At 42.7% G+C, this 13,625-nt stretch overlaps 1 protein-coding gene across 1 annotated transcript in view; it reads right to left on the minus strand.

Annotated features, from left to right (window-relative positions):
• The window catches only part of Ebf2 (EBF transcription factor 2), a 208,880-nt gene that overhangs the window by 184,567 nt on the left and 10,688 nt on the right, over positions 1-13,625 (minus strand). The window contains exon 6 of the mRNA XM_008830967.1: positions 11,607-11,675. Coding sequence (XP_008829189.1) covers positions 11,607-11,675 — 69 coding nt within the window. The remainder of the gene's footprint in view (positions 1-11,606; positions 11,676-13,625) is intronic.

Raw genomic sequence — 13,625 nt, forward strand, 5'->3', positions numbered from 1 at the left:
GAGAGAGAGAAATGCTGTCTGTTCTGAGTGGCCCTGTACACCCAGTAGGAAATACATTGGGGAATTAGGCAAGCCCTTGTAAAGAAACAAGGTTAGTAGCAGAGAACCAGGTTTGGTTTTTCTCCTCTTTTCTAAAGAATTTCTTACAAATGGCTTGGGTGCTAGGCGCAGAGTCTCTGCTTTCTCACAGACACCCGGGCTACTAAAAGATTCACAGATTGCCAGATGGTATAACAGCAGCTCTTTGCAAGGGACAGGCGCTTCGGTGAACAAAGAGGATGCATGCTCATGGGGACAAGTGGCAACATCAGTGAAAGCTTAGGAGTGGTGGGTGTTTTGGGGGGTGAGGGGGTGTGAAGTGCAGAGAGGCAAGAAAACTGCCTTTCACCTCCAGTGACTGATGCTGGAGTGTTTGACAGGGAAAATGCGAACTTTCTAATAATCAGCTCCCCGTGCTTCCATTCCCCATTTTCCAATCCACTCTTGAAGTTCTTTCTTGGAAATGTTAACTTGAAGTTGAAACAGCACTACTGTCCCTTATTTCCTGCATTGCTCCTAAGGCTTCCACGTGGACATATAAAGCCCCCAACATCTAAGTCTAAGCAATCTTCCCAGCTTCCCCTGCTGCCTCTCCTCACACACCCATGCACTTCCAGTGTTGTGAGCAGTGAGTAGATTCGGGGAATACTTCCCTTTTCCTTCTCATTGCTCTCCTGGATGCCCTTCAGACCCAGTTCTGCATCTCCAAGTCACAGCCTTCACCACACCTACCTCTTGCTGAGGTGGGCATCGTTTCCACTCTCCAGCTTGGTGGCACTCTTTGAACCACTCCATGTCTGAAGGCCCTTTGTCTTTGTGTCTAAACAATAGATTCTTGAAGGAAGAGCCTTGTTTCTGGTCAATTTTATTATTCCAAAGGGCAACCAGTAAAGTTCATGATATAAGAAGTCCTTCCCTGGGGCTGGACACTGACTGCTCTTGCAGAGGGCCCGGATTCAATTTCCAGCCCTCACATCGTGGCTAACGACCATCTGTAACTCCAGTTCCAGGGGAATCTGATACCCTCTTCTGACCTCCCCAGGCATTGCACAACACAGTGCACTTACATACATGCAGGTGTTACACTCATACACATAAAATAAAAATAATAAATAAAACATTTAAAAAAAAAAAAGTCCTCCCAAGTATTTCCTAAACAAATAAGGAATCATTCTGCTTTCTAACCTTAGATATATTTTCTTGAAACTTTTTCTTAGTTATCTACTAGTAGGGATAATATGCTTGGTAGTTGTCAAATGTTTGCAGTTATAAGAAAGTCCCTAAATGAACTGGCAAACAGCAAATGAAAATTGGTAGGTTTTAAAAAAAACATTTAGGGGACCAGTGAGATGGTTCCATGGATAAAGGTGCTTCCAAGCCTAACGACCCTTGTGGTGGAAGGAGAGAGCCAGTTCCCACAAGTTCTTCTCTGACTTCCACAGGGTGGCATGTGCACACATACACTCTGAATAAATAAATGTAATACTTCTTTAAAAATCATTTAGAGCTAAAGATGTAACTCAGTGGCAAAGAATTTTCCTAGCATGTGTGAAGCCTTAGGTTCAATCTCCAATCACACACACACACACACACACACACACACACACACACAACTTATTGTACCATGTATTATGTGGGCACCCTAATGTATTTGACACAATAACTCAAAGGGAGAGGCAGTATCACTCACAGCACCAAATATTTTGTCAATACTGGAACTGAGTCTTAAGTGGCACATGGTATCTGACATCCAAGAATTAGAGTGTAGCTGAGAATTACAGCAAATGCAACTAGGTTAAAAGACAATAAATGATATCCATACATCCCATCAAGAAGGAGCATGTGACAAATATCAAGTGAAAAGACATTGGTTACAAGAACTGATATCTCTGGGGAGGCAGAATTGGAACTAAGTCTTGAAAAAGGAACAGGACTTGCACTGACCATGAACATGCAGTGGATATTCCAGGATAAAATGATTTATTGCACTGACCATGAACATGCAGTGGATATTCCAGGATAAAATGATTTATTGAAGGGATAAAAGAAGAAATACTACCAGGGGCTGGAGAGATGGCTCAGCAGATAAGAATACTGACTGTTCTTGCAGAAGACCCAGGTTCGAATCCAGCACCCACATGGCAGCTAACAACTCTCTGTAACTCCAGTTCCAGGGGATCTGACAGCCTCTTCTGTCCTCTGCAGGCATTGTATAACATGAGTGCACTTACCTACATGCAGGCAATTACACACATACACATAAAAATAAAACTAATAAAATATTTTTTTAAAAAAGAAGAAATACTAGGACTGGAGGGACAGCTCAGCAGTTAAGAGCACTGGCTGTTCTTGCAGAGGACTGAGTTTCGATTCCCAGCACCCACATGGTGGCTAACAACCATCTGTAACTACAACTCCAGGCAACCCTCTTCTGTCTTCCACAGGCATTGCACAGCATGGGTGCACTTACATACATGAGGGCAATACACTCATATACATAAAATAAAAATAAATAAAAATATTTAAAGAAGAAATACTCAAGAGTAGTATAATAAATCAGGGGATTATGGAGAAAGAGATGAAAAATGTAAAAAGTTAGAATTGATCTGCCAACTACTTGCCCCACAGCACATTTCAGTTTGTAAGTGTGTATTTATCTGTGTGACTATGGAAGCTTTGCACTACATGACAGTACAAACCATACCTCTTGTAGTTCATCTGATCACTCACTGCTAGGAATTCACAAATATTTGTTTAATATCTGAACCCAGGAATGACTGAGAAAGGAGTTGGGGAGTGAGCCTGTTTACAGATGACTAAACTGGTGCAGATCAAACACTAACACTCTGCAAGACTAGGGAGACTGATGGGCCAAGTGAAGTCAGCATAGCTCTTAAAAACTATCACAAGGAGCTGAAGAGATGTCTCCACAGTTAAGAGCACTGGCTGCTTTTGCAGAGGACCCAGGTTCAAGTCTTAGCACCTATATGGCAGCTAACAGCTGTCCATAACTGCAGTTCCAAGGGATCTAACTCCCTCTTCTGGCTTCTGAGGGCATTGCATGCACATACATACAGGGAAAACACACACACACACACACACACACACACACACACACACAAAGAAAAAGAAAAAAAATAGAAAAGAAAACATTACGGGGTTGTGGATGCAGTGCAGGGATACAGCAGGAGCTTGGTATGTGGGAGATTTAGGGTTCCATCCCCAGCACGCACACCAAAATAGCAAGACTATCCCAGTTATAGAAATTAAAAACCTAACTTTGTGACACCTCCTAGTTTATAATGAAAAGAGGATCCTTTTTTTTTTTTTGAGACAGAACTTCATGTAAGCCAGGCTAGCCTTGAACTTACTAGGTAGCTAAGGATAACCTTGAATTTCTGATCCTCCTGCTTCCACTCCCAAGTGCTGAGATGATTACGAGATATCACTGTACTAAATTTTATGTGATGCTGGGAAATAGAACAGAGGGCTTCATTCTAGGCAAGCACTGGACCAACTAAGCTACATCTCTGGCCCCAAGAACCATTTTCTAAAAGGAAATTTGGGTTTTTTTCCTCTTCCATGGCTCAATCTATCATAATGAAGTTCATCAACTCACAGGACATTCTTTTATATTAGAAGGAACAGAGTCCCTTTTCCTATCTGTTGCTCTCTGAAAGGGTTAAGAAACTAACAGCGTTTTCCTGGGAAACAAAAAAAAATACACAAAAAACAAAGTATTCACATTGGATAGATAATTGATACTTTTTTTAAGGAAATCTAAACTCCCTCTGAGGAGTGGAATTTTGATACATATACACCCAACCAATAGCCCAAGACCAGGGTTTTTGGCCTCTTCACAACACACAACACAACATTCCCCATCTCTGGAGATGCAGTGTCATCACAGAAAAACATAGAAATCAGCAGAACAGAAATCATCCTAAACATTACTGATGATCAAGGATAATGAATTAACATCCCTGAAATTCAAATATGGGCTCACAAATGGAATAGATAAATTAGACTTGGAAAGTGATGTAAAGATCACCTATGAATCCAATGCACTTCGTTTTACAGATAGGGAAACTGAGGCTCAAAGAAGCAGCTCTTTTCCTCATTAACTTTAGATGGATTGTTAGTAGATGACTAGGCCCAGTTCCTGATTGGAACCCAGGGCCCTTCTGCTGCCGTGATCTCACCGAGGACTGAGATAGCACCAAACCTATCACAGGGGTAATCTCAGATAACACAGCACAGAGGCTAGCAGTGCCCCCCACCCTGTCACCACTCTGCTGAGGCCAGCAGTGCCCCCTGCCCTGCCACCACCCTGCCTCCTCCTCCACTGCCCCCATCAGGGTCCTTGGGAATCAAGAGCTCATGTTACTATCTTCAATGGCTATGAATTCTGAGAAGTCTCTCCTTCTGCTGTACCAAAATATTTTCTCTCCATAACTTCTACTGGTTGAGTAAATTTTCATTTTACTACTGAAACTGGCCATGCAACCTTGACTGAATTATCCAACTCCTTAAGACTGATTTTTTTACTCCTGTATACAATTGAGAATTTTTTTATCAACCACTGAAGATGAATTAAGGTTATTTAATTGCCACAAATTGCTTAGCATAATGCCCAGCACACAATGAGTGCCAATTAAATATTAGATAAATGTTTGCTCCTGGAGGAGAACCATGCTAATCTAGCTGGGGGGGGCGGGGAGTGGTCACAGCCTGAACGCTGGCCTCCGGGGCTTAGGAGTACAGGAATCCGATGAGCTTGTAGACTCACATCTCATCTAGAGCTCAAGCCCAAGGATGACCCAAATGCTAACTCCATGATGAAAGGGACAGTGGGATAGCCGCAGAATCTGCACTATGAATCAAAAGTAGATTAATAGGATTAAACAGATTCATTGGATAAATTAAGGAAAAGGGCTCCGAGCTGCATCCAGGATGGGTAGAATCTTCTGGAACACACGAAACAGTGCAGTAAGGATGTTATTCTCACAGTGACTCTTTGAAAGTATCTATCCAACTTCAGTCTTGGCACCAGACTGGAAGTAACTGACATACTCAGGAGTGAAAAGAATGGCCAGAGAAAAGTGGGTCCAGCCTGGGCTTCACAGGAAGAAAGCACTCTACAAAGCTGTCAGAGACAGGAAGTGTTTGTTCTGTGAAGTGGGGGAAGGATCAATGGGAAAACTAGAGCAGAGCAGACAGCAGCTGGTAAGGATGCCTAACGAATGGCAGAAGGAGAAAACTTCTTTCAAAAGTACATAGGAGCAGGGGATGGCCCAGTGTATAAAGTGGTTGCTGTGCACGCATGAGGACCTCAGTTTGGATCCCTAGCATCCAAGCACAGCATGTAGCATGTGCCTGTAATCCAGCACTGAGGGAGCAGAGACAGGAGGATCCCTAGGGCTTGCTGACAAGCCAGTCTAGCTGAATCAGTGAGTTCTAGACCACAAAATAAGGTGGACCATGATTGACTAAGACAATGTCAATCTCTGGCCTCCACATGAACATACATATACATATACCACACACACAACACACAACACACACACACAAGTAAATAAATAAACACATCCATTATGGCAGTGACCATCAAAAAATAAACACATAACAAGGATTGGTGAGGATGTAGGGAAACTGGAAGTCTTGTTTGTGAGCTCTTGATAGGATCTAGACTGCAGCCATTGTGGAAAGCAGTATGTTGGCTCCTCAAAAAGTAGAAAACAGAATAACCATGTGGCCCAGTAATTCCACTCTGGAGTAGAATCTCAAAAGAATGCAAAGCAGGGATTCCAAGAAATATTTGTACCCCAGTGTTCAAGGCAGCATTATTTCTAATATCCAAGAGATCAAAATAGCTCAGAAGAATAAACAAAATATGGTTTATATACACAATGAAATATTATTCATCTTGGTAAAGGAAAGGAATTCTTATGCATGGTGCAACACAGAGACACCGTGAAGATGCACACAGAGAAATAAGCCTGTGACAGAACAGCAAAGAGTGCAGGATTCCATTCCCATGTGGTTCAGGAAGGAGACAGGTGGGTGCCAGGGATGGGGGTAAGGAAGAACAGGGAGTTGTCTAATGGGTACAGTGTTCTCGTTTTGAAAGACTAGACAGCATTTTATGGATAAATGCAAAAAATGTCATGACTATGTTTAAAACTGCTAAACTGTAAGTTCAACAGTGGAAATGAAGGTAAATTTCATGATATGTATATTTTATTTACAAATTGAATAAATGTATAAAAAGGAAGAAAATATCACAAAAAAATACTTGTGAGCAATTAAACTCCAGATATTTTTTGAGGAAATTTTTGGATTATAGTCATTCTGTTGTTTGTCTGGCCTCTTGAAAAAGAAAATATACAAAAACACATCAACACTGAAAATGATTCTCCAGGGAAAAGAGCTCAGAAAGATCTGAGAACAACATCCTCGGGCAAAAAAAAAAAAAAGGGATGTTTAACATGTGAGAAATGGGCTGGACTTGCTGTTTTCATAAGGAGGACCCTACAAGGTCATAGGCTTCTCTTACAAAGATTCAAAAGTTAGGGCCAGCAAGGTGACTCAGAAGGTGAAGGCAATTGTCACCAAGCCTGACAGCCTGAGATTGATCCCAGGACCTACATAATAAGGGAGAAAACTGAGTAGCTCAAGTTGTCCTCTGACTGCCATATATGAACCACAGCATACATATATACACAAACAGGCACACATACATGCATGTACACACAAGAACGCATGTGCACATGCACACAGTAACTAAATAAGTAATTTTTTAGAAAAAATTTAAGATTCAAAAGGAAATCTTGCCCTCTGTATCCATCCAAATTTTCATGGGGGCTTTGAAAGGTAGTCACAAGTGTGTCTACTTTGAGGTCAATGGGCCACATGTGCCCCATCATGGCTCTGAATGCAGTCCAATACATAATAATAAACACATAATAATAAACAGTTTGTGAGTGTGAATTTTGTGAATGACACCATGCTGTCACAATGTCAAAAGGCTGAGCACACCAATCTAATTCTCACACACCTATGGGTGTTAGTCAACTATCCTAAAATTCCCTTCTGTGGACTATAGATTATGTCCAGCCCCAGAGTGTCAATGGGCAACCAAAAGAAATTTCTAGACAGAAGACAGAGCTTGAAGGGCACCCTTCAAGTTAGCTTCTCCCTGAACCACAAATGGAAGCTATTTCTGTTTACCACACAGGTCTTCACAGTCCAAAGCTAGGCTGAAGATCATAGAAAAGCTTATATATGTCATTAATTTTTGTCTTGTTATTTGTTATGATTTGAATGTGAAATTTTCCCATGGGCTCATGTATTTAAACACTTGGTCCCCAGCTGGTGGGGCTGTTTTGAGAGGTTTTGAAAGCTTGAGATGAGGGGCCTCGCTGGCTGAGCTGGCTGACATAGAGCCACAGGGACAGAGTTTAAGGGTTATAGCTCCACCTACTTCTGGTTGAAGTCTCTCTGTGTCTTGATCCATGTCACTTAGGCAACTGTCACGCCTGTGCCACAGTACTGCCCAGTGCCATCCCTTCCCCACCACGATGGACTGGACCCCCTCAAAGCCCACGTCAAAGTACACCCTTCCACCTTCAAGTTTTTTCTGTCAGTTATATGGTCAGCAACGTAAAATAAGTAACGCAGCTGTATTATGTTTTGTTTTGTGTTTTTCCACATAATCTCTGTGAATTTTTCTCCTAAAACTTCATGAGCCTTCCTCCCTCCCCACACACATGTTTTTGCTGTGGCAGAGGCTTGTAAGTCCTGCCAGCCTGGGTGTTGGCCTGGCTTTCTGGAGAAGGGTATCATTACCAAAAAGTTCACAAAAGCATGTGGAGGGCCACAACCGAAGATTTAAAAAGAGATGTGAGTTTCTAGAGCAATCTAAGCCGGAAGTCCTTCAATAGGAGACAACTTCAAATTTGGGGCTAAGTCTTGGGATTTGGAGAACCGGGTCCCTGATGGGGGAATCCCCTCTTGTAAAAGCTGAACATTTTCTGTGAAGGAGCCGCAGGAGGTGACAAAAGCTATGTTCCCTGCTTTAAGCAGGCTGTTGGAAACTGAGAAGCTGTTGGAATGTGATCATGGAGGCTCCTTGGGACACTGAGTTGCCTTGTTGCAACCAAAGGCCTTTCTGTGGGTAGCAAGGATGTTACCCTTACTCTAACCAAAAACTCCGATCTACTGTTGATGGTCTCAAAGACATAGCTGAGGTGAAATTGCCCACTTCCCGTTCCACTATCTGTCTCTGGTTCATAAAGAGGGAATCACACCTGTATCAATCCTCTTGTATCCCAGCTCTAAGTTCACTAACAAAACAGAAAGTGGTTGTTGGAAAAGGGAGAAAAGCTGCAGAAGTACCCTTGAGCTTCCCACTCCCCAGACATTCAAACATCCAAGGGAATAAATAGTCTTTCCTTGAGCCAGAGTAGGGTGTGCCTATGCTGTGAGAAGATAGTGTAAATTAACTGCATCTGGTCAGGCTGGGTGAGAAGGGGGAGGAGATAATTAACTGGCTTTATAGGAACAAGGGCAGAGAAGAGGGCTCTATGTTTACTCAGAGGAATCTGAAATAGATGTCTTTGTACCCATTTGGTGCTCTATAAGGGAATGTGATACCTTCAAGTAGGCAGACATTGAACCCAAGGACCAGACACACAGGTCAACCAAATCTCTGGATGATACAAGGCCCACCCTCGCCCACAACTAATGGAAGCCTTACTGCATGCACTCTACAAAGAGGCTAGGTGATGCCAACAGACATTTGAGAGCAGTAAAACAAGGCTCCAGTGAGGGAATATCTTCAAACCAAAGGCCTACGATAAGAAAGATGAACAAACACGTGTTTATAATAAAATCAGTTCTCTTAAAGCCTGACATTGACCAACTTGCAACACCATTCTTTGTGTTTCCACGTGTAGATAAGCAACAGCATTTCGGAAGTAACACATATTTCAGATGATACAGAGACATCACCAGCTGTTTTAGCATGTATAGGGTGGTAAAAATAAATGCCACTGTCACATAAAACTCCATAATACACAGCCAAGACACAATTACACAAATTCTACTCTTTTAGAAGAATTTAAGGCATTCTAGCACAACACATGAAAAATCTTTTCTCTGTAGATGCAAAGATTGTTTTCTAGGGCTGGAGAGGTTGCTCAGGGGTTCAGAGCATGTACCACACTTGCAGAGGACCAGAGTTTGGTTCCTAGCACCCACGTCAGGCAGCTCACAACTACCTGTAACACCAAAGCCTACACCCTCTTCTGGCCTCTGTGAGCACTGCACTCATACATACACAAATGGGCTCACATACATATAATTTATTCTTTTTTAAATGAAACAAGACTGACTTCTTTGGTAACATGTATTACTGAGGACATGCTCAACTTTGTCCACAGGCATGAGTTACATGGAGTTCTGTAAAGTATGTGACTGCAAAGCAGCAGCAACAGGATGTGTATTTATAAGATGCAAAGTTCTGCCAGTACTTACAGGTTTGTAAACATTTCTAAAACTGGTTTACAGGGTATTTATCCCAAGAACAGATGTAATAGTCATGAAGTTAGGGGATCTTCATGAAAGAAGAACTAACGTTAGTTAGAAAGACTAAATGAGGTCTAGGGAGCAAGCTCAGTAGGTAAAGTGTTTGTCCCACAAGTCTGATGACCTGAGTTTGGATCCCTAGACCCCACATAAAAGATTCAGTAGCACAAGCATCTATAATACCAGTGCCTTCTACCAAAACGTGGGAGGCTGACAGACCCCTGGAAGCTGTGGACCGCCTAGCCTAGTGTACACAGAAGTGAACAAGAGATCCTATCTTGGATCAAGGTGGAAATCAAGGGCAGACACCCAAGGCTGTCCTCTGTCCTCCACACAAGAACCATGGCACATGTGCACCCACACTCACATGCACGAACACACACACACACACACACACACACACACGACTAGATGAAGATCAGTAAGCTCAGTCTACATGCTCAAAAAGACAAGAACTGCATCCAGGCTGTTCTCATCTGCTTCCAGTTCCCAGGGGATCCCAAGGGCATCATGGGAAGGAGGAACGTGACTCTATGCATTGGTTAAAACAGAGAGCATGCTGGGAGAATACAACTGCAGCCTTGAGAGGAACAAAAGCCTAGCAGTAAGGTTACTGTGTCTTTGTGCCAATTCTGCCGTACCAATCATAAAAGTCATGCCACCGGGGCTGTTTTTCATCTACATACTTAGGAAGATAGACAACCCCAGCGAGTTCTCCCAACAATGTATATTTAAGTTTGCACTTTCAGAAATAGAAGAGAAACTGCAAACACCCCCCTAAAATGACAAGGTACCATACAGATCCAACAAACACTTTCCACTTGCCTAACATCCTCTTCCAGGCAGGTCAGCAACCTCCTGCAGCCAACAACAGGAGGCATTTTACCATGGCTGAAGAGTGATACTGAGCCCTCGGTCCAAGGTCAGGAGCTAGGACAGGATAGCAACTCCAGCCTCTTCAGTTCCTATGGCTATGCTATATTTTCCATAAAGAAAGCAAGCTGACTTTTCTGGGAAGAATGCCAAAGGTTCCATTCTCCCAACTGAGAATTCATTGGAATATTGGAATAACAACTTTGGAGACTGTGGTCTCTCCAATCCATTTCAGGGCCTGGCTAGAAACATGAAAACCCAGAGAAAGAAGCAATGGGGAATTATGCCGTTTTTTAACGAAAGAGAAAAAATTAGGGGTGGGAATAGGGGGTTTCTTAAAAAATTACGCGATTGCTGGAAGTTAATTTGGTATTTCTTCGTTGGTTTGTAAGTTCTGTTTCCAATCACAAAAACAGACAGCTGAGGACACCTAAATCGCTTTTCAGTGAATTCGCATCTTGTCCCAGAGAATCTTTCTCACTCTGAACACAGCGTAGAATATGGTAGATTGTGGTCCTGTGTGGCAGGAAGGGAGTGCAAGAAGGAGTTTGTTAGGAGCCCCTACATGGTTACTGAGCTGACAGTCTTCAAGCCAGGGGCAGTCAGCAAGCATGGTTAAGGAAAACATGCCACTGAACTTGGGGCGAACAGCTTTCTCTGGGAAACTGATTGGACCAGAGAGGGGCATTGCCAGCCTCACCTCCCTCGTCATTCACACACTTTACAAGGATGAAGTCAATTCTCCTGCAAATGAATCTGTAAATACACCTTCTCAAAGGACGATCCGGAGCACAAGCCTGCATCCTCAGTACTTGGGAGGATGAGGCAGGAGGACCACAAGTTCAAGCCCAACTTGAGCAACAAAGCAAGACCTTGTCTCAAAACACCAAAGAGAAAATAAATATGTGAATAAAGAAAAATAAAAGGAAGGTCCTGATTTCTTTCAAGAAACATCACGGCATGAGGAAATCCTCACTGAATGGGAATTCATGCCTTGTAGAAAACACAAAGGCGGACTTACAGCCAAATGCCCTGGGATCGCTCCTCAGAGCTGAGACTTACGAAGTCAAGAAAGCAAAGCAGATTGAAAATCATATTACCCCTACCTGTCGATGATGACGGGGTCTGAAGGCGTCTCATTCCTGTTCCCACAGCTCTTCTTCTCACAGCATCGGCTGTTGGAGGAGGGGGAATCAAAATGATGAAAAAAAAACATATCAAACTGAAAAAATTTAATGAACATACAACATAAAAAGATGCACAAACATCCAGAGCAGTCACCTGACTATAAGTTGCATGAGAGCAAAATGTGTGACAATCTTTACTTACTCCCTTTTAAGAATCTGAATCTGAAGCCCAAAACTCATCCAGATTCTCCATAACATAGAGACTAATTCTCTGCACATCTCAGCTTTCTCAAGAGCTGCTTCTATAACTAAGAAACAGATGGTTGGATTTTAAGATCTACAAGGTCACTTCAGGCCTGGTGCTCAATGATTTTATAAAAGTATAGTTTATGTCTTTGTAACCCGACAAATACTTAAAGAAAGAAGGGGAGGGAAAAAACATACAAAATAGACCAAAGTAGCTATCTGGATTGGTCTAGATCTCATTGGCTTGGCCAGTCAGCTTTCTATGAAGAACTAAGTGCTCTTTCTGAGTATTTATCCTTCCACTTCTGTTCACCATTTTCCAGAGACAAAGGAGGAAAATAGGAACCATGGTAAACATTTTTAAATTAGAAGGCTATGAGGCAGGTAGCTGGAGAATGAGAACTAATAATTTTCATCAGAACTTGAACATACACAAGTCCCAGGTCTGACAACTCTGCCTCCCACAGTGTCCCCTTTGCAAAGTGCAGGGTACCTGGTAGATAGCTGGGGAAACGGTGACGGGATTGGAGGAGAAGAGATAAGAGAAGTCACCAGAGCAGTTATAACAGCAAAGCAAAAAAGGACTCCAGATGGCTATGTAAGCCAAAGGTGTCTGTTCAGACTAAACAGACAACTGTGAGAAGTCAGAGGAAGCCAAGGGACCACCTCCTCAAAGCAGACACCTTACACAAGTCCCCAGATGCTGTCAGGGCCATAGACTTCCGAATGCTCCTGTGAGTTGTTCACTAGCAAATATAGTTGGCTTGCTTGCACCCTTGACATAGCTCACAAGAAAATCATGACCACTTCTACCTGTTGGAGATGTTTAATACATGTTTGTAATAGCCATCTGCATGTGCCTGCCGCCATGTGAGATGACCTCCTCTGCAGCTCAGAACTACTGCAGTGACAAAGAGAAACTCCTGACCCAGGAATCAGAGGTCTGAGCATCTAACCCATCACTAGTAGGCTACACGAGTTTGGTCCATTTTCTTTAGCCCCTCTGAACTTTGCATCTCTTCTCCAAAAACGGAAAGTGTTGGGTTGGATTATCTCTAGAGTGGCAGCTAGGTTTAAGCTCCATGCAAATGATACCAGCACAAAGGGAAATGGGAAGCCACATGATGACAGGGATCCCAAGATCTGCTCCAACCCAGTCACAAACCGGCTCTGTCCATTCTGATCCCCCATAGAACTGAACATAAGTAAACAAATGAACATCTTAAAACTTCTGAAAACCAGTTCCCTTCACTGGGGATGTGTGGATTAGTCCTCAGGCAACTCTGTAAAACGCACTTGAGAAACACTCACACCTGTTCATCAAATGGATACCACTGCAGCTTTAAGATATTTATCAAGTCTGTAAATATTAAAAAGAAAAATTGTCTCAACGTTCCTAAATACCAGTCTTTGCCACTGGGACTGTCTGAAATAATGTTTGACCTTTGAAATTATATTAGGTCTTAACTTTTAAAATTTCAATTCATCCCAAGATTAACACCAATACAAAATACTGGCCAGCTGCACTCCAGCCTCCCAAAGTCCTTATTTGTCCCCCAGACCCCACTCCCTGCCCTCCCCACCAGTCTTTGCCACTGGGACTGTCTGAAATAATGTTTGACCTTTGAAATTATATTAGGTCTTAACTTTTAAAATTTCAATTCATCCCAAGATTAACACCAATACAAAATACTGGCCAGCTGCACTCCAGCCTCCCAAAGTCCTTATTTGTCCCCCAGACCCCACTCCCTG

Source organism: Nannospalax galili, unplaced genomic scaffold (assembly GCF_000622305.1).
Source record: "Nannospalax galili isolate Female #2095 unplaced genomic scaffold, S.galili_v1.0 scaffold915, whole genome shotgun sequence".
NCBI classification, from domain to species: domain Eukaryota; kingdom Metazoa; phylum Chordata; class Mammalia; order Rodentia; family Spalacidae; genus Nannospalax; species Nannospalax galili.